The following is a 26,396-nucleotide window of genomic DNA, read 5'->3' on the forward strand; positions in this document are numbered from 1 at the left end:
CTCCTTCTGGCATCTCTATGATTTGGATGTTGGTAGGTCTGGAGATGTCCCAGAGGCTCCTTAGCCTGTCCTCATTTTATTATTATTATTTTTTTCTCACTGCTCTAGTTGAACACTTTTTTCTTCATTATGTTTCAAACTGTTGACTTGAATCTTGGCTTCATCCCCTCCACTATTTGTTCCCTGTAACTTTTTCATTACTTTACTTAATGTAACCTTCATTTTTGCCTGGGTCTTTTTTATGCTATTGAAGTACCCATTGAGTTCCTGGAGCATCCTGATCACTGGTGTTTTGAACTCTGCATCTGATAGGTTGGTTATCTCTATTTCACTTAGTTCTTTTTCTGGGGTTTTGTTCTGTTCTTTTATTTATTTATTTATTTATTTATTTATTTATTTAAATTGATTATGCTGTTACAGTTGTTCTATTCCCCCCTTCATTCCCCTCCACCCTACCCCCCCATCCCTACCATTACCCCCCTTTAGTTTATGACCATGTGTCTCAATTCCTTTAGATTCTACATTTCCCCTGCTATTCTTGCCCCCCCATCTATTTTCTATCTACTGTCTATGCTACTTATTTTCTGTACCTTCTCCCCCCATCTCCTCCTCCCACTCCCCTGTTGCTAACCCTCCTTGAGATCTTCATTTCTATGTTTCCACTCCTGATCTAGCTGTCCTTTTAGTTTGCTTTCGTTTTAGGTGTGGTTGTTAATAACTGTGAGCTTGTTGTCCTTTCACTGTTCATGTTTCTTTAACTTCTTTTTCTTAGATAAGTCCCTTTAACATTTCATATAATAAGGGCTTGGTGATGATGAACTCCTTGAATTTGATCTTATCTGAGAAGTACCTTATCTGTCCTTCCATTCTAAATGAAAGTTTTGCTGGATAGAGCAATCTTGGTTGTAGGTCTTTAGATTTCATGACTTGGAATATTTCTTTCCAGCCCCTTCTTGCCTGTAAGGTCTCTTTTGAGAAATCCGCTGACAGTCTGATGGGGACTCCTTTGTAGGTGATTGTCCCCTTAGCTCTTGCTGCTTCTAGGATTCCCTCCTTCATTTTAATTTTGGCTAATGTAATTATGATGTGCCTTGGTGTATTTCTTCTTGAGTCCAACTTTTTTGGTACTCTCTGAGCTTCTTGGATTTCTTGGACGTCTATTTCCTTTGCCAGATTGGGGAAATTTTCTTTTACTATTTGTTCAAATAAGTTTTCCACTGGTAGCTGTGCCTTTCCCCCTTCTGGTACCCCTATAATTCGGATATTGGAGCGTTTAAAGATGTCCTGGAGGTTCCTAAGCCTCTCCTCATTTCTTTGAATTCTTGCTTCTTGACTCTTTTCTGTTTGGCCATTATTTGGTTTCTTCTGGTCCACTCCATTGATTTGAGTCCCAGTTTCCTTTTCATCGCTATTGGTTTCCTGTGGAATTCCATTCATTTCCATTAGTTTAGCCTTCATATGTTTCTCTAATTTGTGGCTATAATCAACCAGATCTGTAAGGATCCTGATGACCAGTGTTTTAAACTGTGCGTCTGAGAGTTTTGCTATTTCTTCGTCGCTTAGATTTATCTCTGGGGCTTTGAGGTCTTCTTGTGACATTTTTGGTCTGTTCTGGCCCTTTAAGTGTGAGAAGCGGCGCCTTGGACTCCCAGGTCGCTGGGTTGTGACGCTGTATGTGGAGGCGTGGTCAGAGCAGGGAAATGGCGGCGCCCTCTACCGCCGCGGCCAGTCCAACCGCCCACTCCCTCGCCTGTCCGCTCGCGCGCAAATAGGCAACCGCAGTCAACACGCAGCACCGCCTCCCCACTGTCTCCTCTGCAGTCGCTCATCTGGTGGGTTGCTCGGTCACTCACTAGGTCCAATCCTGCGTCTGGATTCGCACGTCTGGATTCCGCGCCTGGGTCCGTCCGACCGAGTCCTCCTGTGCAACCCCTCACCAGACGCCGGTTTCGCCCCTTACCGGTAGGGCTGAAGAATTTGTTGTTAACGGACTTCCGAAAAGTTCAATTTTCTGTGTTCTGGTTGTGTTTTCTGATGCTAATATTTAGTTGTCCCTAAACTTGGTTGTGTGAGAAGGCACGGCACATCCACCTATACCTCCATCTTGGCAGAAGTCTCCTGTTGTGTCTTGTTCTGTTCTTTCATTTGGGCCATATTTCTTTGTGTTCTCATTTTGGCAGCCTCCCTATGTTTGTTTCTGTGTATTAGGTAGAGCTGCTTTGACTCCCTGTCTTAGCAGCATGGCCTGTTGTAGAAAAGCACACCTGTAAATTTTGTGGGGCAGAGCTGTAAGTAATTGGCAGGGAGGGGCAACCTGTGTTACTACTCTGTGGATGTGTAGGTGAAGGATCAGATAGGGGACAGTTCCACTGCCTGGCTTCTGGAGGTTTTCCCAGGAGGAAGCTGTCTCCTGGCATTTACCCTGTTTCCAGCCACTTCACTTTCTCCCCATGTACCACTGGTGCCTTTCCTGCTGTTGCCCTGGTGCTGAATCCCAGAGGGTGTGGGTCTGCATGAGTCCTTAGTTACGCAGACCCTTTAAGAGGAGACTTCTGAAAATCTGGCAGTTCCTTCCCCTGACCCAACCCCCACTGGTTTTTAAAGCCAGAAGTTATGGGGATTTATCTTCCTGGCACTGGAACCCTGGGTTGTGTGGTCTGGCCTGGGGCCCCTCGCTCCTGAGGTATTTCTCCAGATTTTTATCCACGACACACGAATGTGGGACCACCTGTTCTGTCACCTCTCTGTGCCACACCCTGTCTCTGTACCTCTCAGCCCATCTCAACCTCCACCCCTCCTACCCATCTGGATGAATGGTTCTTCTTTAAATCCTTAGTTGTTGGTTTTCCATGCAGCTTGATTTTTGATGGTTCTGGGTGAAATTTGTTTTGTGGTCTAGTTCTAATTTTTTTTCTATTGTGAAGGAGATGAAGTGCCTTTACCTACACTTCCATCTTGGCTGGAAGTCCCAAATTTTAATTTTTGACAATCTATTACTAATAATGTTGAGCATATTTTTCTATTTTCTCACACAATTTCCTTATTACTTTTCTTCAGCAGTGTCTTTATTATTTTCCCTTTGTTCTTTTATATTCAGAAAATATATGAAATGTCCCTCTTTATTCCTCATAGTATTCCTTATTCTTAGTCTTTATCTGATGTTAATATAGCCACTCCAGTTTTTTTTTAGTTTTTATACCTCTTAAAAAGAAATGTAATCCTTACCTAAGAATATGTTTATTGATTTTAGAGAGAGGAAGTGAAAGGGTGAGAGAGAGAGAAACATTGATGTAAGAGAAACATTGATGTAAGAGAAACATTAATCGGTTGTCTCCTGAATGAGCCTCAATTGGAGATTGAGCCAGCAACCCAGGTGTGTGCCCTGACAGGAAATTGAAATTGAAACCTTTTGCTGTATTGGATGACACACCAACCAACTGAGCCACCCAGCCAGTGCTACATGACATCTTTTTTGACATTATTTTACTTTTAATCTATGACTTTGTATTTCAAGTGAATTTCTTGTAGGCAACATAGTTGGATCTTGTTTTTAACTCTGACAATATTTGCTTTCCAGCAGGGGTGTATAGAACATGCACACTCAATGTAGTTATTGATATAGCTGTATTCACACCTGCCATTTTGCTATTTGCTTTTTATTTATCCCATCTCTTCTTTGTTTTTCTTCTTTTTCTGACTTCTCTGAATTTGAGTATTTTTCAGTATTCTGTCTTATCTCTATGTTGGTGTATTAGCTGTACATCTTTGTCTTTTTAGTGCCAGCATTAGAATTTATAATGTTCAAGTTTAAAATATCAGTCATCTTTAAATATTATAACACTTGACATAACATATAAATTGTATAACAGTATACTTCCATTTCTCCCCTCCTATCCTTTATGCTATTATTATATTTTACTTTCATACATATTATAAATCTCATAATGTAGTAATATATCTTTGCTTTATTTTAAGTATATTTTATTGATTATGCTATTATAGTTTTTCCAATTTTTCTCCCTTTATCCCCTTCTTCCCTTCACCCCCAACCCTCTAGCATCATCCCTTAATTCATGTCTATGAGTTGTACGTATAAGTTCTTTAAATTTTCTGTTTCTTGTACCATTTTTGACCTCTCCCTGTCTATTTTTATGCCTCCAAATTATGCTTCTTCTTCCCTGTACCTTTCTCCCCCTATTCCTCCCTTCCCACTCCCCACTGAAATCCTTCCATATGATCTCCATTTCTCAGATTTGGTTCCTGTTCTAATTGTTTGCTTAGTTTTTTTTTTCAGTTTGTCTTTTCTTGTAGGTTCATTTGTTGATATTGTGAGTTTGGTGTCATTTTACTGTTTATAGTTTTGATCTTCTTTTTCTTAAGTCCCTTTAACATTTCATATAATAAGGGCTTGGTGATGATGAACTTCTTTAACTTGACCTTATCTGGGAAGCACTTTATCTACCCTTCCATTCTAAATGAAAGCTTTGCTGGATAGAGTAATCTTGGACGTAGGTCCTTGCCTTTCATGACTTCAAATACTTTTTTCCAGCCCCTCCTTGCCTGTAAGGTTTCTCTTGAGAAGTCAGCTGATAGCCTTATGGGAACTCCTTTGTAGGTAACTGTCTCCTTTTCTCTTTGTGCTTTTAAGATTCTCTCTTTAATCTTGGGTAGCTTAATGATGATATGCCTTGGTGTGTTTCTCTTTTGGTCCAACTTCTTTGGGACTCGCTGGGCTTCCTGGACTTCCCGGAAGTCTATTTTCTTAGCCAGATTGGGGATGTTTTCCAACATTATTTGTTCAAATAAGTTTTCAATTTCTTGCTGTTGTTCTTCTCCTTCTGGCACTTCCATAATTTGGATATTGGAACATTTCAGATTGTCCCAGAGGTTCATAAGCCTCTCTTCACTTTTTTGAATTCTTGTTTCTTCATTCGGTTGGATGTTTATTTTTCCCATTTGTTCCAAATCATTGCTTTGGGTCCTGGTTTCCTTCCTGTCACTGTTGGTTCCCTGAATATTTTGATTTATTTAATTTTGGGTATCTTTCATTTGTTTTCTTTTTTTGTTTGTTTGTTTGTTTTTCATTTTTTGACCAAGCTCAATCAGTTCTGTGAGCATTTTGGTTACCAGGGCTTTACATTCTCCATCAGATAGGTTGGCAATCTCCTCATTGCTTAGTTCTCTTTCTGAAGTTTTGCTCTGTTCTTTCATTTGGGCTGTATTTCTTTTCCTTGGCGCACCTGTTAAATTGTAAGTGGCGGGGCCTTAGGTATTCATCCAGGCAGGGCAACCCTGCCTTGCTGAGCAGTGGTGCTGCCTGTGGGGAAGGGACCAGAGAGGGAACGATGCAGCTCCCCTGCTTGTGTCCAGCCCACTTTCCAAGAACTCTCTCATGTGAGACTGGGAGTTTCTCCCATCATGGTAACTGCCGAGATAGTCCACAGTCAGCTCTGGGCCTCAGTTTCCCCCTCAGCTAGCCCCACCTGTGTGGTCTGCCTCCTCACCACAGGTTCTTAATGGTCCGGTTGTTCTGGTTCACTGTTTATTTAATTCCTTGGTTGTCAGAGTTTCATGCAGTTTGATTTTCTGGCACTTCTGGTTGTTTATTGACTTTAGATTGGTTGTTATCATCCTTTTGGTTGGGCGAGGAAACAAAGGGTTTCTACCTATACCTCCATCTTGGCTGGACTTTATATCTTTGCTTTAAACAATTACTTTTTAAACCAGAGAAAAAGTATCTTTCATATTTACCCACTTAGCTACCATCCCTGGTACTCTTCATTCCTTTGGGTAGAACCAAGTGGAGTTCCTTCTCTTACAATTTTTCTTTTCACTGAAGAGCATCCTTTAACATTTCTTGAGGTGCAGGCCTGCTGGCCGTGTTTGTGTGTCCAAGTCCATGGGTTCCCTTCCTTCAGAGCCCTTTTATTGATTGGCCTATCTGCGTAGTAGCCTCGGACAGAAACATTAAAGTCCTACTTGCTGTTTACCGCCAGCTACCCTTCTGTTCCTGGACTCATCTCCAAGCCGTCTAGGAAAATTAAAAAATGAGTGTCCTGTTGCTTTTTCCCCTGGTTTTCTGTGATTTTGCAGCATGAAAATGAGCCCAAGGCCTTTGGTTGTTTCTCATTTTTGTCATTTACCTACTCACATTTATAATTCTCACTCATCCAAGTTAATCACTTGGGGCAGAGCTCTTTAGAACTTTCTCCCTTTGATGTTCAGGCAGACTCCCTACCTGAGTTTAGAGAGTATTTATGTCCCAGTTTCATGATGCCTGGCAAATAGTTTTTAATCCTTACCCGAGGATATGTTATTCATGTGATAGGGAGAGAGAAGGAGGGAGAGAGAGGGAGAGATGCAAGAGGGAAACATTGAACAGTCACCTCCTATATGCACTTGGAATGGGGATTGAACCCACAACCTCAGTGTGCCCTGACTGGGAGTGGAACCCACAATGTTTCGGTGAATGAGATGATGCTGCAGCCAACTGTTCCATCTGGCCAGAGTCTGGCAAATTGTTCTTAGAGAGTATGTTTAGTCTTCATATTGATGGAGGTTTTTAAAAATACGCTTTTTATTTGGGAATACTTTGACAAATTTTTCATTTAATGGTGGGAGAGAGATCGATTGACTGATTTGTGCTTCCACTTACTCACGCATTCACTGGTTGCTTCTTGTATGTGCCCTGACTGGAGATTGAACCTGCAACACTTGCTTGTCGGGACAAAGCTCTAACAACTGAGCTACCTAGCCAGGGCTTTAGGAATGATTTTAGGTTTAGAGAAAAGGTACAAAGATAAGACAGAGTTCCTATATTCCCACACCCAGTTCCCCCGAATATATCTTTTAGATTATCATGGTACATATGTCAGAATTAAGAAACCAACATTGGTATATTAGTATCAACTCCAGACTTTATTTACATTAACCAGTTTTTCTACTGTCTTTTTGTTATTGTTCCAGAATCTATACATGAACTTTTCTTCTCTATTTTAAATAAATATTTTATTTATTTATTTATTTATTTATTTACAGACAGAGGGGAAGGGTGGGAGGAAGACAGGGAGGGAAATATCAGTGTGTGGTTGCCTCTTGCACACCCCCCACCAGGGACCTGGCCCACAACCCAGCCATGTTCCCTGACTGGGAATTGAACCAGCAACCCTTTGGTTTGCATGCTGTTGCTCAATCCACTGAGCCACACCAGCCAGGGAGATTCTTCAGGTTCATTTTAGTTGGTTTCATGTCTAAGTGTTAAATATGTACTTCATGCCCCTAAATTCACTGGTTATTCTCACTATTACTTTATAAACCACTTGCATTTTCTTGCTGAGAACTACAATCTAAATGCCTTGCTTGATAAAGACCCCGACAGAACAAATCACTGGAAATGTTAATTTTGCATTTAATATTTTTCGTTGCACTCTAACAGTATTTTTAAACACCTAATGTAAACACTAACTTGCCTACAACTAATGTTATAACTTTTAACTTTTGTGCTTAGTTGTCAGTTTCTGCAAAATATGAAAGCCTCTGCACAGGTGACCCCAGACCTTCATAGACGTGCTGGACTGGCTGGATTAACGGTAACGCACAGTGCCATCTTGTTTGTTTGCGCAGTCCATGGTTGAAAACTGGTATTGAACAGAAATTGCTTTCCTAAATAAGTAAATAAATAAATTCTATAAACACAGATTGAGCACCTATGATGTGCAGGGTATGGATGGGAATACTGCAGTAAACAAGTAAGACGTAATGCGTAGCTTCATTAAATGTAGACTCAATCCCTTCTACGTTGGGGCCCAGACTCCTTTAGTCTTAGAGGTGATGAGCATCCCAGCTGCCTGGATTCTACTGGCAATCTTCATTTGGAGGATAGTAAGGTCTGACTTGCTACTTGGCCATTCTCAGGGTTGTAAAGATGTTTCTTTTACAAAGGCAAATGACCAACTAAATCATAAGCCCAGGTAATAGGTTGGCCCCTTTAACCTGAGAAATCCCTCATGGTTCTCTGGGATGTAAGCCACTGTCCATTTCACACGCATACACACTCCTTATTTGAGGCTGTATATTAGGTATATTATGTTTGTCATCCTACAGGGGAAAAAGTAACAGGCTATTCATTTGATTCTAATTTGTATTAGTGAGCTGAAAAATAAAATTGAAGAAAAAATTGGGAGGGAATTGGAGGAACAAGTATGAAGGACACAGGGACAAGAACTAAGGGGGGTGGAAATGGGAGGGAGGTGGGGAGCACGGGGTGGGTGGGCTGGAATGGGAGAAATAGACAGAAAACTGTACTTGAAAAATAACGAAATAAAATTTTAAAAAAAGAAAAAATTTGGGATATATAAATAGCTTATTTTTTAAGGAAGAAACATAACCTTCCTATGTGCCAGTATGTAATATTAAACATGTTAATAATGAGGGCCAACAGCTGTATGTAAGGGTTTTTGGAGGCTCTAGATGCAATGATTCTGATGACCTGGACAGTGGTCACTGCTTGACTCACACATGTCCACCACCCAGGAGCACGCACTTACAGATGTTTGCAGGTGACGTGTTACTCCGGCTTGTACCCCTCTTCCCTTCGATTGGCATACATATGTATATGACGATTGTTTAGACAATGTTTGGTTCCCAATTATGCCATGATGTCTCACCCTCTTAAACAAACTTTTAAAAATGTATTTATTGATTGATTGGAGTGAGGGAGAGGAAAGGAGAAAGAAAAATGTCAGTTTGCTTTTCCACTTATTGATACATTCACTGATTAATTCTTGTATGTGCCCTGACTGGGAATATTGAAACTGCAACCTTGGTGTGTACTGGGGACAATGCTCCAACCAACTGCACCACCAGGACAGGGCCTTTTATACAAATTTTGATCTAATAGAGGATTTTATTTTCAAAGGAAATCACAAGTGAAAGCAATCTTGAAGATTCAGCAGCAGTTAGTTCTATAGCGCCAGGTAAGGATTTTAAAGTAGTTCATGGGATTGTATATGGGGGGGGGACCATAATATCCCCAGAATTACTTCTGGAGGGCAGGCCCCTTGTAGTACAGGCTTCCCCCACTCGGTGAGTGTTCTAGGAACCCATCTGTATTAGTGTATGAGCTGGCATTGTTGTGAGAGGATGCCTTCAGCTTCAGTGAATTTTTTTGGAAGACTCTCAACACATTTACCCACCTGATAGGTGATTTACTAGTGCACCTGCCCATACCACACTGAGTGTTCAGCAGTTTTTTGATTAAAAAATGCTGTTACGGTGGTCTATGATGTGGGCTGTGGAAGAATTCATAAAGAGAAGAAAGTGCAGAGAGTAAAAGTTTTTATTTTATTTTCCCAAGGGAGAGAAAGGGCTAGGTGCTGGGGAGGAATGCACCGGAGGGGTTAGGGCTTTGGGCTTTTGGGGGGCAGTGAGTGGTTGTAGAGCAGGATGTTTTGGTTGGGCGGTAGCAGGATAACATGGAAAGATAACTTGTTTCCATGTTATCTTTGGGTGCAGGGTCCCGTCTGGTGTGTCCTGTTTTATAAATTCTCAGAGCCTCTATGCCTTCAGGGTGCTTCTAGTAATTTTCTAGTCCTGAGGATAAAGGTTCACAAAACAATTGGGGTCAGTCATCTTTATGGGGTCCAGCCAGTTCTGGGAAAGAGGGTCTGAGAAAGAGGCTTTTGTTCTATTAACCCCATGCCCTACCCTCCCAACTCACCCAATTTCACCCCAAATGACTGTTTCCCTGGATGAAAAAGTCCTCAAAGGGAAACATTTTGCCAGTGTGGAAGAGATGAAATAGAAAATGGCAAAAGCACTAAAAGGCATCAAAATTGAGTTCAAAAACTGTTTTGAGCAGTGGAAAAATGTCTCCGTAGGTATATTGCATCAAATGGAGAGTTCTTAGAAGGTGACTGAAGTTTAAACATGTAAAAATAAGTACACAAGTTTTTAGAAGTAAATTCTGTTTTGGGGGTCCCCCCTTGTATATGTGTGCATACATTTATATTAGGGGACTTTTAGAAGAGAGAGGGTCTTTAATCGTGCCTCCTTTCTTCTCTCCACAGAGGTGGCCCCGCGTGAAGCCCAGTGGCTTCAGGAGGCGAAGAGTCTGAACCAGCGGCTGAGAGAGGCCTACATCAATGCTAGTTTCCGCCGGATGTGTTTGCTTGAGCTCTCTTCCTGTCTAGCCACAGACCATTTGCTGAGTTGCGACCTGTCCCTTGTTTCAAAACACATCAGCAGTCCTGTGCAACAACCTGTGCTGTTGTCTGAAGTCTTTACCAATTTGAACTCTGTCATGTGTGTGGAGGGCGAGGCTGGTAGCGGAAAGACAGTCCTCCTGAAGAAAATAGCTCTTCTATGGGCATCAGGATGCTGTCCCTTGTTAAACAGGTTCCAGCTGGTCTTCTATCTCTCCCTTAGCTCCACCAGACTGGACCAAGGGCTGGCCAGCATCATTTGTGACCAACTCCCAGAGACAGAAGGATCTGTTACTGAAATGTGCCTGGGGAACATCATCCAGCAGTTAAAGAGCCAGGTGTTATTCCTTTTGGATGACTACAAAGAAATGTGCTCAGTCCCTCTAGTCATAAAAAAACTGATTCAAAGAAACCACTCATCGAGGACCTGTTTATTGATTGCCGTCCGCACAAACAGGGCCAGGGGCATCCGCCAGTACCTAGATATGACTCTAGAGATCAAAGCATTTCCCTTCTACAATGCCATCTACATATTACGGAGTTTCTTTTCTCATGATATAGCCCGTCTGCGAAAGTTTATGTTTCACTTTGGAGTAAATAAAAATTTTCAGGGAATTCAGAAAACTCCTCTTTTCGTAGCAGCAGTCTGTGATAATTGGTTCCAGTATCCTTTTGACCACTCCTTGAATGATTTTGCTGTTTTCAAGTCCTATATGGAATGCCTTTTCTTAAAGTACAAAACTTCAGCTGAACTTCTGAAAGTAACTGTGTCCTCCTGTGGTGACCTAGCCTTGAAAGGGTTTTTTTCATCTTGCTTCGAGTTTAGTGATGATGACCTCAGAGAAGCAGGGGTTGATGCAGATGAAGATCTCACCATGTGCCTGATGAGCAAATTCACAGCCCAGAGACTCAGACCAGTCTATCGGTTTTTAGATCCCACCTTCCAAGAATTTCTTGCTGGGAAGAGGCTGATTGTACTCCTGGATTCAGACAGGCAAAAAGACCAAGATTTGGGACTTTATTATTTGAAACAAATCAACTTATCCATGGTGATTAGAAGTTATTGTATGGGTTTTTTGAGGTATATCTCCTGTTTCTACTACCCTTCAACAAAGGCAGGGCCAAAGATTGTATCTCATTTACTTCATCTGCTGGATAATAAGGAGTCACTGGAGAATGTGTCTGAAAAAGATGACAATCTGAAGCACCATTCGGATGTTTGGGGGATGATGACGTTAATTAAGATGTTGCAGCAATTATCTCCACAACATTCCTTCTTACTGGTTTCAGAACGTCTGCTGTCTCTTGCCATAAAAATTGCTTATCAAAGCAACACCGTTGCTGCGTGTTCTCCATTTATTTTGCAGTTCCTTCAAGGGAAGACCCTGAATTGGCATGTGCTTAACTTACAGTATTTTTTTGACCACCCTGAAAGCCTGTTATTGCTGAAGAGCATCCAAGTCTCCATACGTGGAAAAATAGAAATCAGGACACCCATCCCAGATAGTTCAGTCCTGGAAAGGTGTTGGGACAAATCACAGGCACCGACTATACATCAGGACTGTGCTTCCGCCTTTGAACCAATGAATGAATGGTCGCGGAATTTAGCTGAAAAACAGGAAAACATTATGAGATTTCAGAATATGAAAGTTAGTGCATCACCAGACATCAGCACCGGCTATTGGAAACTTTCTCCAAAGCAGTGCAAGATTCCCCTTCTGGAAGTTCATGTGACTGATATGGATTGTGTGGACCAAGTGATGCTTAGGGTTCTGATGGAAGTTTTCTCAGCTTCACAGCGCATTGAGCTTCATTTACAGAACAGCAGGGGCTTTGTTGAAAGCCTTCGCCCAGCTCTTGAGCAATATAAGGCTTCTTTCACCAGGTGCTCCATAAGTGAATTTGAGTTGAATGCAGTAGAACAGGAATTGCTTCTCAACCTGCCTTCCCTGGAATCTCTTGAAGTCTCAGGAACAACCCGGGTACAAGGTATACCTGAATATATTTTAGCTGGCTATTCAGATGGTAATTTTATCTGCCCACTCTTAATTTTAGGTGGATGAAACTTATGAAAGCATGAGACCATAAATGATTGCTGATAGAATACGTATTATAAAATAAGCTTTCACTAATTTATTTTTGTCAGTAGTATGAATTAGTGACAGGCCTCTAAACAGAATGATTTTCAAACAACTCAGATAAAAATCAGTATAAATTAACTAATTTCAAACACTTCAGATAAAAAAATAATAAAATATTGCCCATGCTGGTTTGGCTCAGTTGGTTGAAGTGTCATCCTCTATAGTAAAATGTTGGGGGTTCAATTCCCAGTCAGGGCACATGCCTTGGTTGCAGGTTTGCCCCCCCCCCCCCCCCCGTCCAGGCATGTCTGGTAGGCAACTAACTGATGTTTCTCCCTCTCTCTCTGTCCCGTTCTCTCTCTCTAATATCAATAAACATAAAGTGATAATAGAAATATGAACTTAATAAACAGGCACAATTTACTTTTTATTAGTAAATAATAATCTGTATGTAGAGATGATTCTTGAAGATTACCCCCCCACCCTCTTAATGGGAAGAAGAGCTTATACATTATGGGAAATAAATAAATGGTAAATAATATCTCCCATTTATTTGTGTCTCCTTTCACTTCTGTTTTTTTTATTGATTATGCTGTTACAGTTGTTCTATTCCCCCTTTATTCCCCTCCACCCTACCCCCCATCCCCACCATCACCCCCCCTTTAGTTTATGACCACGTGTCTCAAGTCCTTTAGATTCTATATTTCCCAAGCGCTATTCTTGCCCCCCCATCTATTTTCTATCTACTGTCTATGCTACTTATTTTCTGTACCTTCTCCCCCCTTCTCCTCCTCCCACTCCCCCTGTTGCTAACCCTCCTTGAGATCTTCATTTCTATGTTTCCACTCCTTCTAGCTGTCCTTTTAGTTTGCTTTCGTTTTAGGTGTGGTTGTTAATAACTGTGAGTTTGTTGTCCTTTCACTGTTCATGTTTCTTTAACTTCTTTTCTCTAGGATAAGTCCCTTTAACATTTCATATAATAAGGGCTTGGTGATGATGAACTCCTTGAATTTGATCTTATCTGAGAAGCACATTATCTGTCCTTCCATTTTAAATGAAAGTTTTGCTGGATAGAGCAATCTTGGTTGTAGGTCTTCAGATTTCATGACTTGGAATACCTCTTTCCAGCCCCTTCTTGCCTGTAAGGTCTCTTTTGAGAAATCCGCTGACAGTCTGATGGGGACTCCTTCGTAGGTGACTGTCCCCTTAGCTCTTGCTGCTTCTAGGATTCTCTCCTTCATTTTAATCTTGGCTAATGTAATGATGATGTGCCTTGGTGTGTTCCTTCTTGGGTCCAACTTCTTTGGGACTCTCTGAGCTTCCTGGATTTCCTGGAAGTCTATTTCCTTTGCCAGATTGGGGAAATTCTCCTTTATTATTTGTTCAAATAAGTTTTCCACTGGTGGCTGTGCCTTTCCCCCTTCTGGTACCCCTATAATTCGGATGTTGGAGTGTTTAAAGATGTCCTGGAGGTTCCTAAGCCTCTCCTCATTTCTTTGAATTCTTGCTGCTTGACTCTTTTCTGTTTGGCCATTATTTTCTTTCTTCTGGTCCACTCCATTGATTTGAGTCCCAGTTTCCTTTTCATTGCTATTGGTGTCCTGTGCAATTCCATTCATTTCAATTAGTTTCGCCTTCATATATTTGTCTAATTTGTTGGTATAATCAACCAGTTCTGTGAGGATCCTGATCACCAATGTTTTAAACTGTGCGTCTGTGAGTTTTGCTATTTCTTCATCGCTTAGATTTATTGGCTCTGGGGCTCTGAGATCCTCCTGCGCCATTCTTGGTCTGTTCTGGCCCTTTAAGTGTGAGAAGCGGTGCCTTGGATTCCCAGGTCGCTTGGTTGTGACGCTGCATGTGGGGGCGTGGTTAGAGCAGGGAAATGGCGACCCCCTCTGCCGCATCTCACAGCTGGGTGCGGAGGAGCATTGCCTTAGGTGGTTCACCTGGGCCGAGCCACTCAGAGTCGCTGGGTTATGACGCTGTATGTGGAGGTGGGGTCAGAGCAGGGAAATGGCGGCGCCCTCCACTGCCGCTTGCCGTGGGGACCTGCCGGCCCGGTCCAACTGCCCACTCCCTCGCCTGTCCACCCTCGCACAAATGTGCGACCTCAGTCAACACGCAGCCCCGGGCCCGGCTGTCTCCCCTGAGGTCGCTCGCCTGGTTGCTCGCTGGGTCTCTCACTAGGTCTGACCCTGCGCCTGGATTCCGCGGGCCTGAGTGTGTCTGGCTGAGTCCTCCTGCGAAACCCTGCTCCGCCAGCCGCTGATTTCGCCCCTTACCGGTCAGGCTGAAGAATTTGTTGTTAACGGACTTCCGAAAAGTTCAATTTTCCGTGTTCTGGCTGTGTTTTCTGTTGCTAATATTTAGTTTTCTCTAATCTTGGTTGTGTGAGAAGGCACAGCACATCCACCTATGCCTCCATCTTGGCAGAAGTCCTCCTTTCACTTCTTTAAGTAGTGTCTGAAAGCTTTCAGTGTGGGCTTTATATTTCTTTCATTAAATTTATTCCTAGGCACTTGTGTTCTTTCATACTTGTGTAAATAACATTTAATTTTTTTTTCAATCTTGGTTTTTCAACAGTTTGTTATATACCTTAGTATGCTTTGCTTTGTATTTGTCTTGCTTGAGAGCAACTGAACATTTTTGGATCTGTGGGTTATTTATCATCAAATTTATAAAAATGTTTGCTTCATATTTTCAATATTTCTTTTATTTTAGTAAAATGTACATAAAATGTACAATTCTAACCATTCACTGAACCATTCAGTGACATCAAATACATTTCCAGTGTTGTGCAACCATCCCCACTGTCCATTTCCAAAACCTTTTCATCATCCCAGACAGAGCTCTGTAATTATGAAATAATAACTCCTTCCTCTCCTCAGCTGCTGATAACATCTGTCCTACTTTATGTCTCTATGAATTTGCCCAGTCTAGATATTTCATATCAATGGAATCAGACAATATGTTGTCCTTCTGTGTCTGACTTATTTCACTTGGCACGTGTTCAAGGTTCATCCAGGTTGTGCCATGAATTAGAACTTAATTCCTTTAATAGCCGAGTAAATATTCCATTGTATGTACAGTATGTATATATGTGTGTGTGCTTTTAATTCTTTTAGATATATGCTGAGAAGTGGAATTGCTGCATCACATTAATAATAGTAATTATATTTATTTATTGAGGAATCTCTAAACTGTTTTCCACAGTGGCTGCACCATTGTACATTTCCACAGGCAATGCGTGGGGGCTCCAGGTTCTCTCCATGTCCTCATCAATGCTTGCTTTTGTTTGTTTGTTTGTTTTTAATCATAAAGGCAACCTATTAGGTGTGAGGTGACATTTCATTATAGCTTTGATTTGCATTTCCCAAGTGACTAATTATTTGAGCATATTTTCATGTGCTTACTTATTGGCCATTTGCGCCATTTTTTTGAGACATGTCTCTTATGTCCTTTGCCCAATTTTCAATTGTGTTGTCTTTGTGTTCTGGGTTGTAGTTCTTTTGTATATTCTGGATTTTAAATCCTTATTGGACATATGGTTTGAAAATATTTTCTCCTATTCTGTAGATTGTCTTTTTAAAAAAATATTTTTATTTATTTTTTAGAGAGGGGGGAAGTAGGGAGAAAGAAAGGGAGAGAAATATCAGTTATGTGAGAGAAACATCAACTGGTTGCCTCTTGCATGTCCCCAACCGGGGACCTGGACCACAACCCAGGCACGTGCCCTGACTGGGAATTGAACTAGTGACCTTTCAGTTTACAGGAATAACACTTAACCCACTGAGTCATACCAGTCAGAGCTGTGGATTGTCTTTTCAGTGTCTCCATTTTGTCCTTCAATGTCCTAATTTTTAATTTTTAAAAAATATTTTATTTATTTATTTTCAGAGAGAGGGGAAGGGAAGGAGAGAGGGAGAGAAATATCAATGTGTGGTTGCCTGTCATGTGTCCCCCACTGGGAACTGGCCCGTACCCCGGCATGTGCCCTGACCGGGAATCAAACCGCGATCCTTTGCTTCACAGGCCCATGCTCAATCCACTGAGCCACACCAGCCAGGGCTAATTTTTAAATTTTGATGAAGTTCAATTTATCTATTTTTGCTAGTGCTTTTGATCTAAGAACCCATTGATGATTCCAAGGTCATGAAGATTTTACCCCTATATTTTCTTCAAAGAGTTGTATGGTTTAAATATTATATTCAGGTTGTTGACCCATTTTGAATTAATTTTGTATATGGTGCTATAGGGTGGTGGGTCCAACTTCAATCTTTTGCGTGTAGAAATCCAGTTGTCCCAGCAATATTTTTTGAAACAAGGTCTTATTTTTGTGAATCTAGACAGCAGCACAAGGTTTCTCACACAGTAGTAGGTAATCAATAATGCCACATAAAATAGTATCTTCATATATGTACTTTTTAGAAAAGAATGTTTTATGGTATGTGAAGAGTTTTCATGTGAAAATAGCTTGATGAGTCACAATGTTAGTTTCCAGTTTTCCATTTGGAACTCTTCAGGTTGATCATAGAAAACTGTGTGTCGCTTTCTAGATCAACTGTTTTCTCATTTGGACAAGTTCCTGTACCTGAAAGAACTGTCTGTGAATGTGGAGGAAAAAAACGTTTTTGCAGTCATTCCTGAAAAATTCCTAAATCTCCACCATATGGAGAAATTACTGATCCATATTTCAGCTGAGGATAGCCCTTCTAAACTAGGTAAGTATGGCACTTTGATTGACTTGTTTTTACATCACTTGGTAGACCTACTTGGCCAATGATTCATTTAAGAGTTAAAGCTTCTGCGGATCTGTGGCTATAGCCTCTATCTGTGATAAATTGTGGGAATAGCACTTTCTCATGAAGAAAGCAGGGAACTATTTGTAATTATTGAGCCCTTACTACATGTTAGCGTGGTCAGTGACACCAGTTATGAAAAAATTCACAAAGAGAAGAAAGGGGAGAAAATAAAGTTTTTATTCACTTTCCAAGAGAGGAGAGGGGCTTGGTGAGGAGAGATATACCAGCATTAAGGGGTGGGGGCTTTGAGCTTTTATCTGGTAATCAAGGTGGTTGTAGAGCAGGATGTTTCAGTTGGTCTTCTGGAGGCTGCAGCTTGTTTCATGTTATCTTTGGGTGCGAGCAGAGTCCTGTCGCTATAATCTGGCATGTCCTGTTTGTAAGTTCTCTGTGCCTTCAGGGCACTTCCAGGAATTTTCTAGTCTTTAGGATAGAGGCTCATAAAACAAGAATCAGTCAGGCTAGCTCTGGCCAAGTGGGCCTAAAAACGGGACTTTTGTCCTATTACTTTACTACATGCTAGGGAATTGTTACAAGAATTTTACAAATATTAACTCACTTAACCCTCATACTTGTTCTGTGAGGTAAGGTACTATTTTTATGCTCATTTTACAGCTGGGAAATTAAGATGTAAAGAGATTAAGTAATTCACTCAAGGTTACCCAGCTAAGGAAATGGTAGATCTGTGATTTAAACACAGGAATTCTGAATAAAAAGTCTGAGCTTTAAACACTTGTATACTGCCGCTCCAAAATAATTGGTAGAGTTCTTTTATTTTGTTTTTAAATTTTAAATGTTTTTGTTTTTAACAGAGCTGCCAGATTAGGTGGAAGTAAATAGGATGATTGGTAGCAATGGGAAGGAAGCATTTCCCTGTTTTTCTTACCATCCTATCCTCATGGTTAATGGACACCTTGTGTAGCCAACTTTCTTAAATACATCATTTGGCAAAATGACTTAGGCACCATTGATTCCTTAATTTAGTAAAGACTGGAAACTAAGGACTGAGGAAATATAAATTTCTATGGAATTGACGTGCAGAGTTGCATTCAAAAGAATTCACTGAGCTGAAGCTGAAAGTAGCTGTTTTCTTACTTGTTAGCAATTTTTGCATCAAATTTAGGTTTTGTTTCAGAGTTATCATTGCTTTTATTTCTTTGTATAGTACCTCTATTTTGTAAATGTCATGTACAAACTTAGAAGCATTAGGATGTTAAAGCTGAAGATGAATTTACTGGGTCAATGCCCTAATTTTATCAGTATACTGATCTCCAGAGAGGGTCAGTAACTACACGTCCAAATTCACATAGATTGCTAGTTAGTTGCAGAACCTGAATCTAAGCACATAGTGGCCTGATTCTTGGATCATTACATCATGGTGCTATGTTTTAATTCAAAATTGTTGAATTGAAATAACAGATTATATGGCTAATCCTGGTAGAAATGTGTAATTTTCCCTAACTTCTTAAATCTTTGATCTTTTACAGTTAAATTAATTCAGAATTCTCCAAACCTTCAAGTTTTCCATCTGCATTGTAACAACTTTTCAGATTTTGAGTCTCTCATGATTGTACTTGCGTCCTGTAAGAGACTAAAAGAAATTAAGTTTTCTGGAGCATTTTTTAACATCATCCCATTTGGTAAGAGGTACAATCATGAAATCTTGGTTTAAGATGCTTCTGTGGACAGTCATGTTAAGCACTTTTTAAAAATAGCCAAATTTTAAACATGTAATTGATGTTAAAGAACTATCATAATAGACATAATCCTAAATGAGTTATCAAATAAATTGTACTCAATTCTAGAAGTTTAAATATTTCTAGTTATCAGAATTATTTCCTGAGCAAAGATTTATCTACTTAGTCATACTAATTAATTTTATCTAAATTATTGTATTACTTTTTGGTATAAGAGTATTACTTTTTGGTATAAAGTTGTAGCTAACATAACAGATTTTTATTTTCCCTTTTATAGTCGCCATTTTGCCAAATTTTATTTCTCTGAAGATATTAAATCTCCAACACCAATATTTTTCTGATAAGGAAACATCTGAAAAATTTGGTATGTTTTTATAAAACTGTGCCTTTTACTTATTCTTTATTATCATCCTCCCAAAATCCTTCACCTATTTTGTATTACCTACAACAAATCATGATATATATTAACTACCCCAGCTAATTAGGAGGAAGGGGACAGTGCTGTTCAACTAGTACCCTTAAATGCCTTGAATGTCCTCAGAGTGCCTTATTTCTTAAAATACATAGTTGCTCATTTTAGCACTATGCAGTTTCATTGGCAGGTACCCACCCATTCCAAACATGTTAATTCTGTGTTGTTTGAAGAGTTTCTGGGATATAGGTAAAACTTTCTTTTAAGGTTATGAAAACTAAGTGTATAAAAGCCCAGATTTAACAGAATAATTAGCTGTAGAAAGAGCTTAAATACTTTTGCATATTTTTCTGATTAGAAAAGTAATGTATGCCCATGGGAAATAAAAGATAAACTGAGGCATATTAAAATTTTTAAGAGTTTATTTGAGCAAAAATGGATTTGAACCAGGCAGCATCCAGTGTAGGAGACAGAAAGAAGCACAGGGGAGCTATACAGAATCTCGTTCATAGGCAGAAGAGAACAGGAACCAGGAAGTTGTATGAGGCAAAAAAGTGAGTTGGTGATGGCAAGGTCACCTTCTTTTAGGGGATGGTAGGGGTCTTTCAGGCATATTTCTAACTAGTGCTGATCAGTTGATTCCATTTCTTAGAGAGCTGAAAGTCTAAGTTTTGGTTTGGTGACATGGGGCTTAGCATAAGCAACTCCATTTTGGGCTTATGTCTCATTTTTAACACAGGAAAATATAAGGTGAATGGAGATACCAAGTGTTGAGCAGTTAGTGCCTCTTAAACTTTAGCATGCTTCAGGATCACCTGTATCTCCTCTTCCTCTTTTCTTCTTTTGGAGGCAGCCATGTGGGTGGGGGAGAAGCAGAAGGTCTGAAGGAGCAGGGGCAGGATCAGGGGTCAAGGAAGTGCCTGGCATATACAACAGGTTGCTTAAGCAAATACACTGAGTAGAATGAGAGCCAAGTTTCCTCACTGTTAGAGAACAAATTTATAAATATTAAAAGGGTAGGTTAAGAAGAACTCTGAGGTATTAAGTTAGGATTAGAAGTACTGGTGTGCGCTCATGATTTTTCACCTGTTCACGTTGATAAATAGATCAATATACACACAGATATGTACATTTATCTATATATTTCTATATATAAACACACATATATTGGGTTGGCCAAAAAGTCTGTTTAGTTTTTTAAAATAAAATATGCATTTTTAATTTTCACCAATCACTTTATTGATGTGGATGTTTTGAGTATGTCAGCTATCTCCTATGTGGTGTAATGTTAACTATTCTCAATTAATGTCTCGATTTGATCACTATCAACTTCAACTGGTCTACCTGACCATGGAGCATTGTCCAATGAGAAATCTCCAGCATGAAACTTTGCAAACCACTTTTGACATGTTCAATCAGTTATGGCACCTTCTCCATACACAAATCTTGCCATTGCCTTTCAGTTGTGTTTTTACCTTTCTTGAAATAATAAAGCATAAGATGCCAAAAATTTTGTATATTTTCTTCCATCTTCAATATTAAAATGGCTACACCAAAATTTTCCAATTTTGATGTTTTTTTTTAAATGCACCCTGATATGAAGCTATCTCAGTACAATCCAAAAAAATTGTTTTGAAGAAGTTAAAGACAACTAAATATAACTAGAGGTATTTTATGAGAAAAACCAAACAAACTTTTTGGTCAACCCAGTATTTCTAAATTCAGTCAACTAAGAGACTAGAAAGCACCTTAAGAGCAATGAGCAAACCAAATGCCCAGATCTTGACTTTTAATACTGGCTTCCCCAAAAGGAACCCGAGTTCTTGGAGAAATGGCTGATGTAAGAACTGGGACAGAGAAAGTAAAAGATAAGCCTGTAACATTGTTTTACGGTAGAAACATTCAAAACCTCTCCAGGTGTGAGGCCTCAGAAGTAGAGAACTTTTTAGGGATCAAGCAATCCATAACATATCCTGTTAAGGAGGAATCAAAAGAAAGAGTGTGAAGCTTTGGTGCTGTGAGGCAGAGGTCGAAATCACTGAGATAACAGCAGGAGGTCAGATTGAAAAGACGGGGGATGAAGGCCTTGAGGAGCTAGGAGAGTGTCCAGGATGCCAGTAGAAGCTACAGTCTAAAAGAAGAAATGGATATGCGATAGGTATTCTGGAATCCAGTGTAGGAAAGATTGAATGGGGAGGGTTAAAAAATGGTTGTCGAATTAACAGTGAAGATCAAGGTGTAGGCTGACCACTCTCTCTTGTCCTTGGAGAGGAAGAGGAATAGTCTCTATGCTACATGGGGCTACCTGCCCTGTGCATGACTTTGAAGCTAGAGATCCCTGTTTGGGAACACAGTATGAAAAGGAGCTTTTTTCCCCCTCTTCCGATAGCCTACACTTTAGGGTCTCTTAATAACCTGGAAGAATTGATCCTTCCTGCTGGAGATGGGATTCATCAAGTGGCTAAACTGATCATCCAGCAGTGTCAGCATCTTCGATGTCTCCGAGTTCTCTCATTTACCAAGATTTTAAATGATGACAGTGTAATGGAAATTGGTGAGTTACCCTCAGGCATGTCTCAGCTTGCATGTCTCAGCTTGCATGAAAGCCAGTCACATTACTCTTTTTCTGCTGCAAGATGTCTATGAAACCTCTTGTCTCTCTAAAAGTGCTCAACCCACTTCCTCATTTTCATTATCTTATAGTTCCCTCTTAGGTTCTGTTGATTTAGGCATTCTGGTCAGATTTGGAAATGAAAGATGTCCTCCCATTTCAGACTAGATAAGCCCTCAAGCCTGTGTTCTTGACACCCAGTGCTTCAGACTTCTGGCCACATACATTCTATGTACTTCTTTTTACAATATTTTAAAAAATTGAATATCAATACACATACAGGAAAGTACATAAGTGTACAGCTCAATAATTTTCATTTTCTCAGCACCTCAGTCTCTAAAGTTAGTCATACTACAAGCATGGATTCTAGAGTGAAACCAAACCTACCCTTTGCCCAAATGAGGAAAAAGAAATTTAGCAATTAAAAACAAAAACGAGCCTGGCTGGTGTAGCTCAGTGGATTGAGCACGGGCTGTGAACCAAAGGGTCGCCAGTTCGATTCCCAGTCAGGGCACACGCAGGCCAAGTCCCCAGTGGGGGTACGTGAGAGGCAACCACACATTCATGTTTCTCTCTCTCTTTCTCCCTCCTTTCCCCTCTCTCTAAAAAGAAATAAATAAAATCTTTAAATAAATAAATAAAAACAAAACCGAAGACCTTGCTAGGTATCCACTTCCAAAGTGAAGTCAGCCTATATTAATCGGGAACCTCTTGCATGCCAGGCTCCCATATCCTTCCGAACCCTCAATAACAAGGGGGTGCCCTTCGGGCCGCAGGTACAGTGTACGGCAGCAGACAGTGAGAAGACATGGTCTGAAGAATGTCAGATCTTCTCTGTAAAAGGGGAGATGGTGTGGTTGCCACAGTCTCTGTTGTCCCTTGTAACTTAGCCTGTTTCTTGGCCATGCTGTGCTTGCACGCCCGGCTTCCTGGGAGACCGAAAAGGAAGTCCAAATAGGCACAGAATGACAAAACTCTCATAGCACAAGTGACTTCACTGCTCTAGGGCTGAACTTCGTGCCTCTGGTTTCTGCTTTTCCCTGGGGTTTTGGCCAGTTCTTCGTTAACCAGTCAGCTCTTTGGGACTTTTAAGAAGATATTTTAAGAATATTTTATTGGCATTTTCTACTTTCGGTGGTGGTGGTGATCACGGGAGGAGAGGCTGGTTCAAACAACTGGGCCTACCATTATCGAAGTAAAAGTCGTAATGATTCTGATTTCATAAATATTTTGCTTTTATAGCCAAAGTAGCACTCAACGGAGGTTTCCAGAAACTTGAGAACTTAGATCTTTCAATGAATCACAGGATTACAGAGGAAGGATACAGAAATTTCTTTCGAGCACTGGACAACTTGCCAAACCTGCAAGAGCTGAACATTTCCAGGCATTTCACTGACTGCATCAGAGCTCAGGCTGCCTCAGTCAAGTCTCTGAGTCAGTGCATGCTGCGGCTGCCACGCCTCACCCAAATTGGCATGCTGAGTTGGCTCCTGGATGCGGAAGACATCGCACTGCTTACTTCTATGAAAGAAAAACATCCTCAATCTGAGCACCTGACTATTTCCTGGAAATGGGTATTGCCATTCTCTCCTATCATTCAGAAATAGAAGTTTGGTTAAAACTACTGAATGAAGAAAATATTGGTCAAAAATTCTAAAAACCTAATATCCAAAAACATTTTATTTAGTGTGACATACAGAAGGCATGTAAAAATAACAACCCGGCTTGCACATCACTGAGCTTAAGAACCAGATTTTAAAAAAGAAAAGAAAAAAATTATCACCAGTACTTTTGAAGTCTCTGAATGATCCTCCCAACTAAAGCTCATGCATTTAAGCCTCCATCATCCAGAATCAACATCAGGTTTTCAGGCTAATTACGGCAAAGAATAAAAAAGCCACAGGGAGGGGTTTGAGGGAGTTACACTGATCTATCTTAAAGCCACAATATGGAAGAATTCAGGTTACATATAAAATGACTAATTTAAGGATTGAATCAGTTTCACACATTGGTGAAACAAGAGGTCACTTTAACACTGGGTGCCCATGTATCTTTTGTGGGCCAAAGATATCCATTAATCCTTGTAGGATCCGTTCTGTGTATTTAACTTTGATATAGTTGAGTTTATTAGTACCTCCCCTTTATCCATTGCCAATGGGAAGAAGAAATAGGATTTTGGGGAAAATACTTTAATTCCAGAGGCTTTTGATTCAACATTACTACATAAGCAAAAAAGCAGAATTTAGCATTATTGCAGATTAGTTATATTTGTTTTCCAGAAAATTGAATATCGGTGCCTTTTTAGATGACAATGTTTGAGAACTCAACATATGCTATAATGGCCTTCGAATTTTCTTGTAATCCACTCGGCTTGGGGAGAATATATTGTCTCTTTTGTGACCTCATATGGCTCAAGGTGTTAAATTTGATGTGTCTATAATCAGGGTGTCCAACCTTTTGGCATCTCTGAGCCACACGGGAAGAAGAGTTGTCTTGGGCCACACATTAAATACACAAACAGTAATGAAAACTGATGGGCAGAGAAAAGGTTTTAAGTAAATGTACAATTTGTGTTCAGCCACATTCACAGGTGTCCTGGGCTGCATGTGGCCTGTGGGCCGCGGGTTGGACACCCCTGCTCCATCTTTGTCTGTCTCCAGAATTTCACTTGGTTAAGCAGAATTTTCTGAATGGCCAGGAGACCATTCCAAATTCATAATGCTAGTATAAGTTGGAAAACAATCAGTCTTTAACCCTAATTTTTATTTTTACCAAGGAAAAAGCCTATCCTTCCCTCCCAACCCAAGTATGAAACAGAGGGACAGTGTGTATGGTATGATCTCATTTATTTTTAAAAAATACTCTCATGTTTCTAGACGCATGAAGAATTGCTGTGATTTTACTTATATGTGGAATTTGAAGAACAATATAAATGAACAAACAAAGCAGAAACAGACTCAAACACAGAGAGCAGACTGATGGTTGCCAGAGGGGGAGGGGCCAGAGGACTAGATGAGGAAGGTGAAGGGACTGAGAAGTTCAGATTGGTAGTCACAAAACAGCCACAGGGATGTAAGGTACAGCACAGGGATACAGTCAATAATGTTGTGATTACTAGTGTGGTGCCAGGGGGCACTGGAAATATCAGGGAGGTCACTGTAAAATACATGATTGTCTCACCACTATGCTGTACGCCTGAAACTAATGCACAGTGATACTGAAGGTAAACTGCAGCTGAAAAAACAAACTTCCTGGAAGAGCATACAATAAAATGTTAATAGTGGTAACTCTGAAGTAGGATGGGATGGCATTCTTTCTGCTTTCTCCCTTTTCTCTATGGTATTTTGTTTTTCAAGTGCCAATGCTATTTTTATATTTAAAATAAAATACAAGGCTAGTTTACAACATTAAGAGGAGTTACCTCTGGAGGGTGAGATGGGTTATTGTCCTGCTTTTCTGATTTTACGTGTAATAATACTTTTGTAATCAGAAAAGTTTTAAGTATTGTAACACAGTCCAATCACGAGACAGAAACCACACACTAATTTAAATGGGTAAATTTACTATGAAGTTACTAACTGTAACAGGAACTAAGACACCTCTAAACAGATGTAGGAAACTGCTGAAGGCTCTTCACCTTAGCCTGAGACGGAACACCCCAGAAAGGATCCCTGGACACAGGTCTGCTCAGATACAGACCTCCGAACAGAGAGCACTGCCACGGACAGCAGAGAGGTTTGCTGAGGCTGCGGAAGTGCAGCCCTGGAGGTGTCAGAAGAAGCCACTCATGTCTGGGAGCTGTGTGACACTGTCCGGGAGAGACTAACCAGGAAAAGAAGTCCCTTAATCCTCTTGCGCTCACCAGCACCCTCTACTGACAAGCTTTACCACTGTGCTTGCTGACGGGAGAGGTGCTTACTGGGTCCAGCTCTTTTATTGCAGAATGAATAGGCAATGACAGCTCGATTTAGACATGAGAAGAAATAACTTGATACTTGATACAAGTACTACTTACTAAATAGTTCATACATAAACAGAAAGAACTAGTTAATTATCAAGATTGTAGGATATTGCCATGTGTATGTTTGTATATTCCCTGAAAACATCTTAAATAATATCCAAGAAACTGGTTGGTAATGGTGACCGACCTCAGGGAGGGGACTAGGGTAGCTAGAGGACAGCAGTGAGAGGAAGGTTTACTTTTTTCATCCTGCATATTCTTTTTTATAATCTGAATTCTGTACCATGTACATGTACTATTAAAAATACTTACAATATCATTCCCTGACTGGTGTGGCTCCATGGATTGAGTGCCAGCCTGCAAACCAAAAGCTCACCAGTTCAATTCCCAGTCAGGGCACATGACATTGTAAGTATTTACAATGTCCTGGGTTAAGGGGCCAGGTCCCCAGTTGGGGACACTTGAGAGGCAACCACACATTCATGTTTCTCTCCCTCTCTTTCTCCCTCCCTTCCACTCTCTCTAAAAATAAATAAAATCTTTTTAAAAAGAAATACTTTAAAAAATCAAGACTTCCCTCCTCACTCATCGAGAGCTCTGCTTCCTTTACTGCTTCTCCTCGTATCT

General features: G+C 40.4%; 1 protein-coding gene across 1 annotated transcript in view; it reads left to right on the top strand.

Annotated features, from left to right (window-relative positions):
• NAIP (NLR family apoptosis inhibitory protein) overlaps positions 1-26,088 on the top strand; it is a 37,546-nt gene extending 11,458 nt beyond the window's left edge. The window contains exons 7-14 of the mRNA XM_037149074.2: positions 7,508-7,589; positions 8,918-8,975; positions 10,068-12,191; positions 16,843-17,007; positions 18,576-18,728; positions 19,063-19,149; positions 21,587-21,751; positions 23,051-26,088. Of these exons, the coding sequence (XP_037004969.2) occupies positions 7,508-7,589; positions 8,918-8,975; positions 10,068-12,191; positions 16,843-17,007; positions 18,576-18,728; positions 19,063-19,149; positions 21,587-21,751; positions 23,051-23,415 (3,199 nt within the window). The 3' untranslated portion in view covers positions 23,416-26,088. The remainder of the gene's footprint in view (positions 1-7,507; positions 7,590-8,917; positions 8,976-10,067; positions 12,192-16,842; positions 17,008-18,575; positions 18,729-19,062; positions 19,150-21,586; positions 21,752-23,050) is intronic.
• The last annotated feature ends 308 nt before the right edge of the window (positions 26,089-26,396 follow it).

This window comes from Artibeus jamaicensis, unplaced genomic scaffold (assembly GCF_021234435.1).
Source record: "Artibeus jamaicensis isolate MK-2021 breed Jamaican fruit bat unplaced genomic scaffold, CSHL_Jam_final scaffold_369, whole genome shotgun sequence".
NCBI classification, from domain to species: domain Eukaryota; kingdom Metazoa; phylum Chordata; class Mammalia; order Chiroptera; family Phyllostomidae; genus Artibeus; species Artibeus jamaicensis.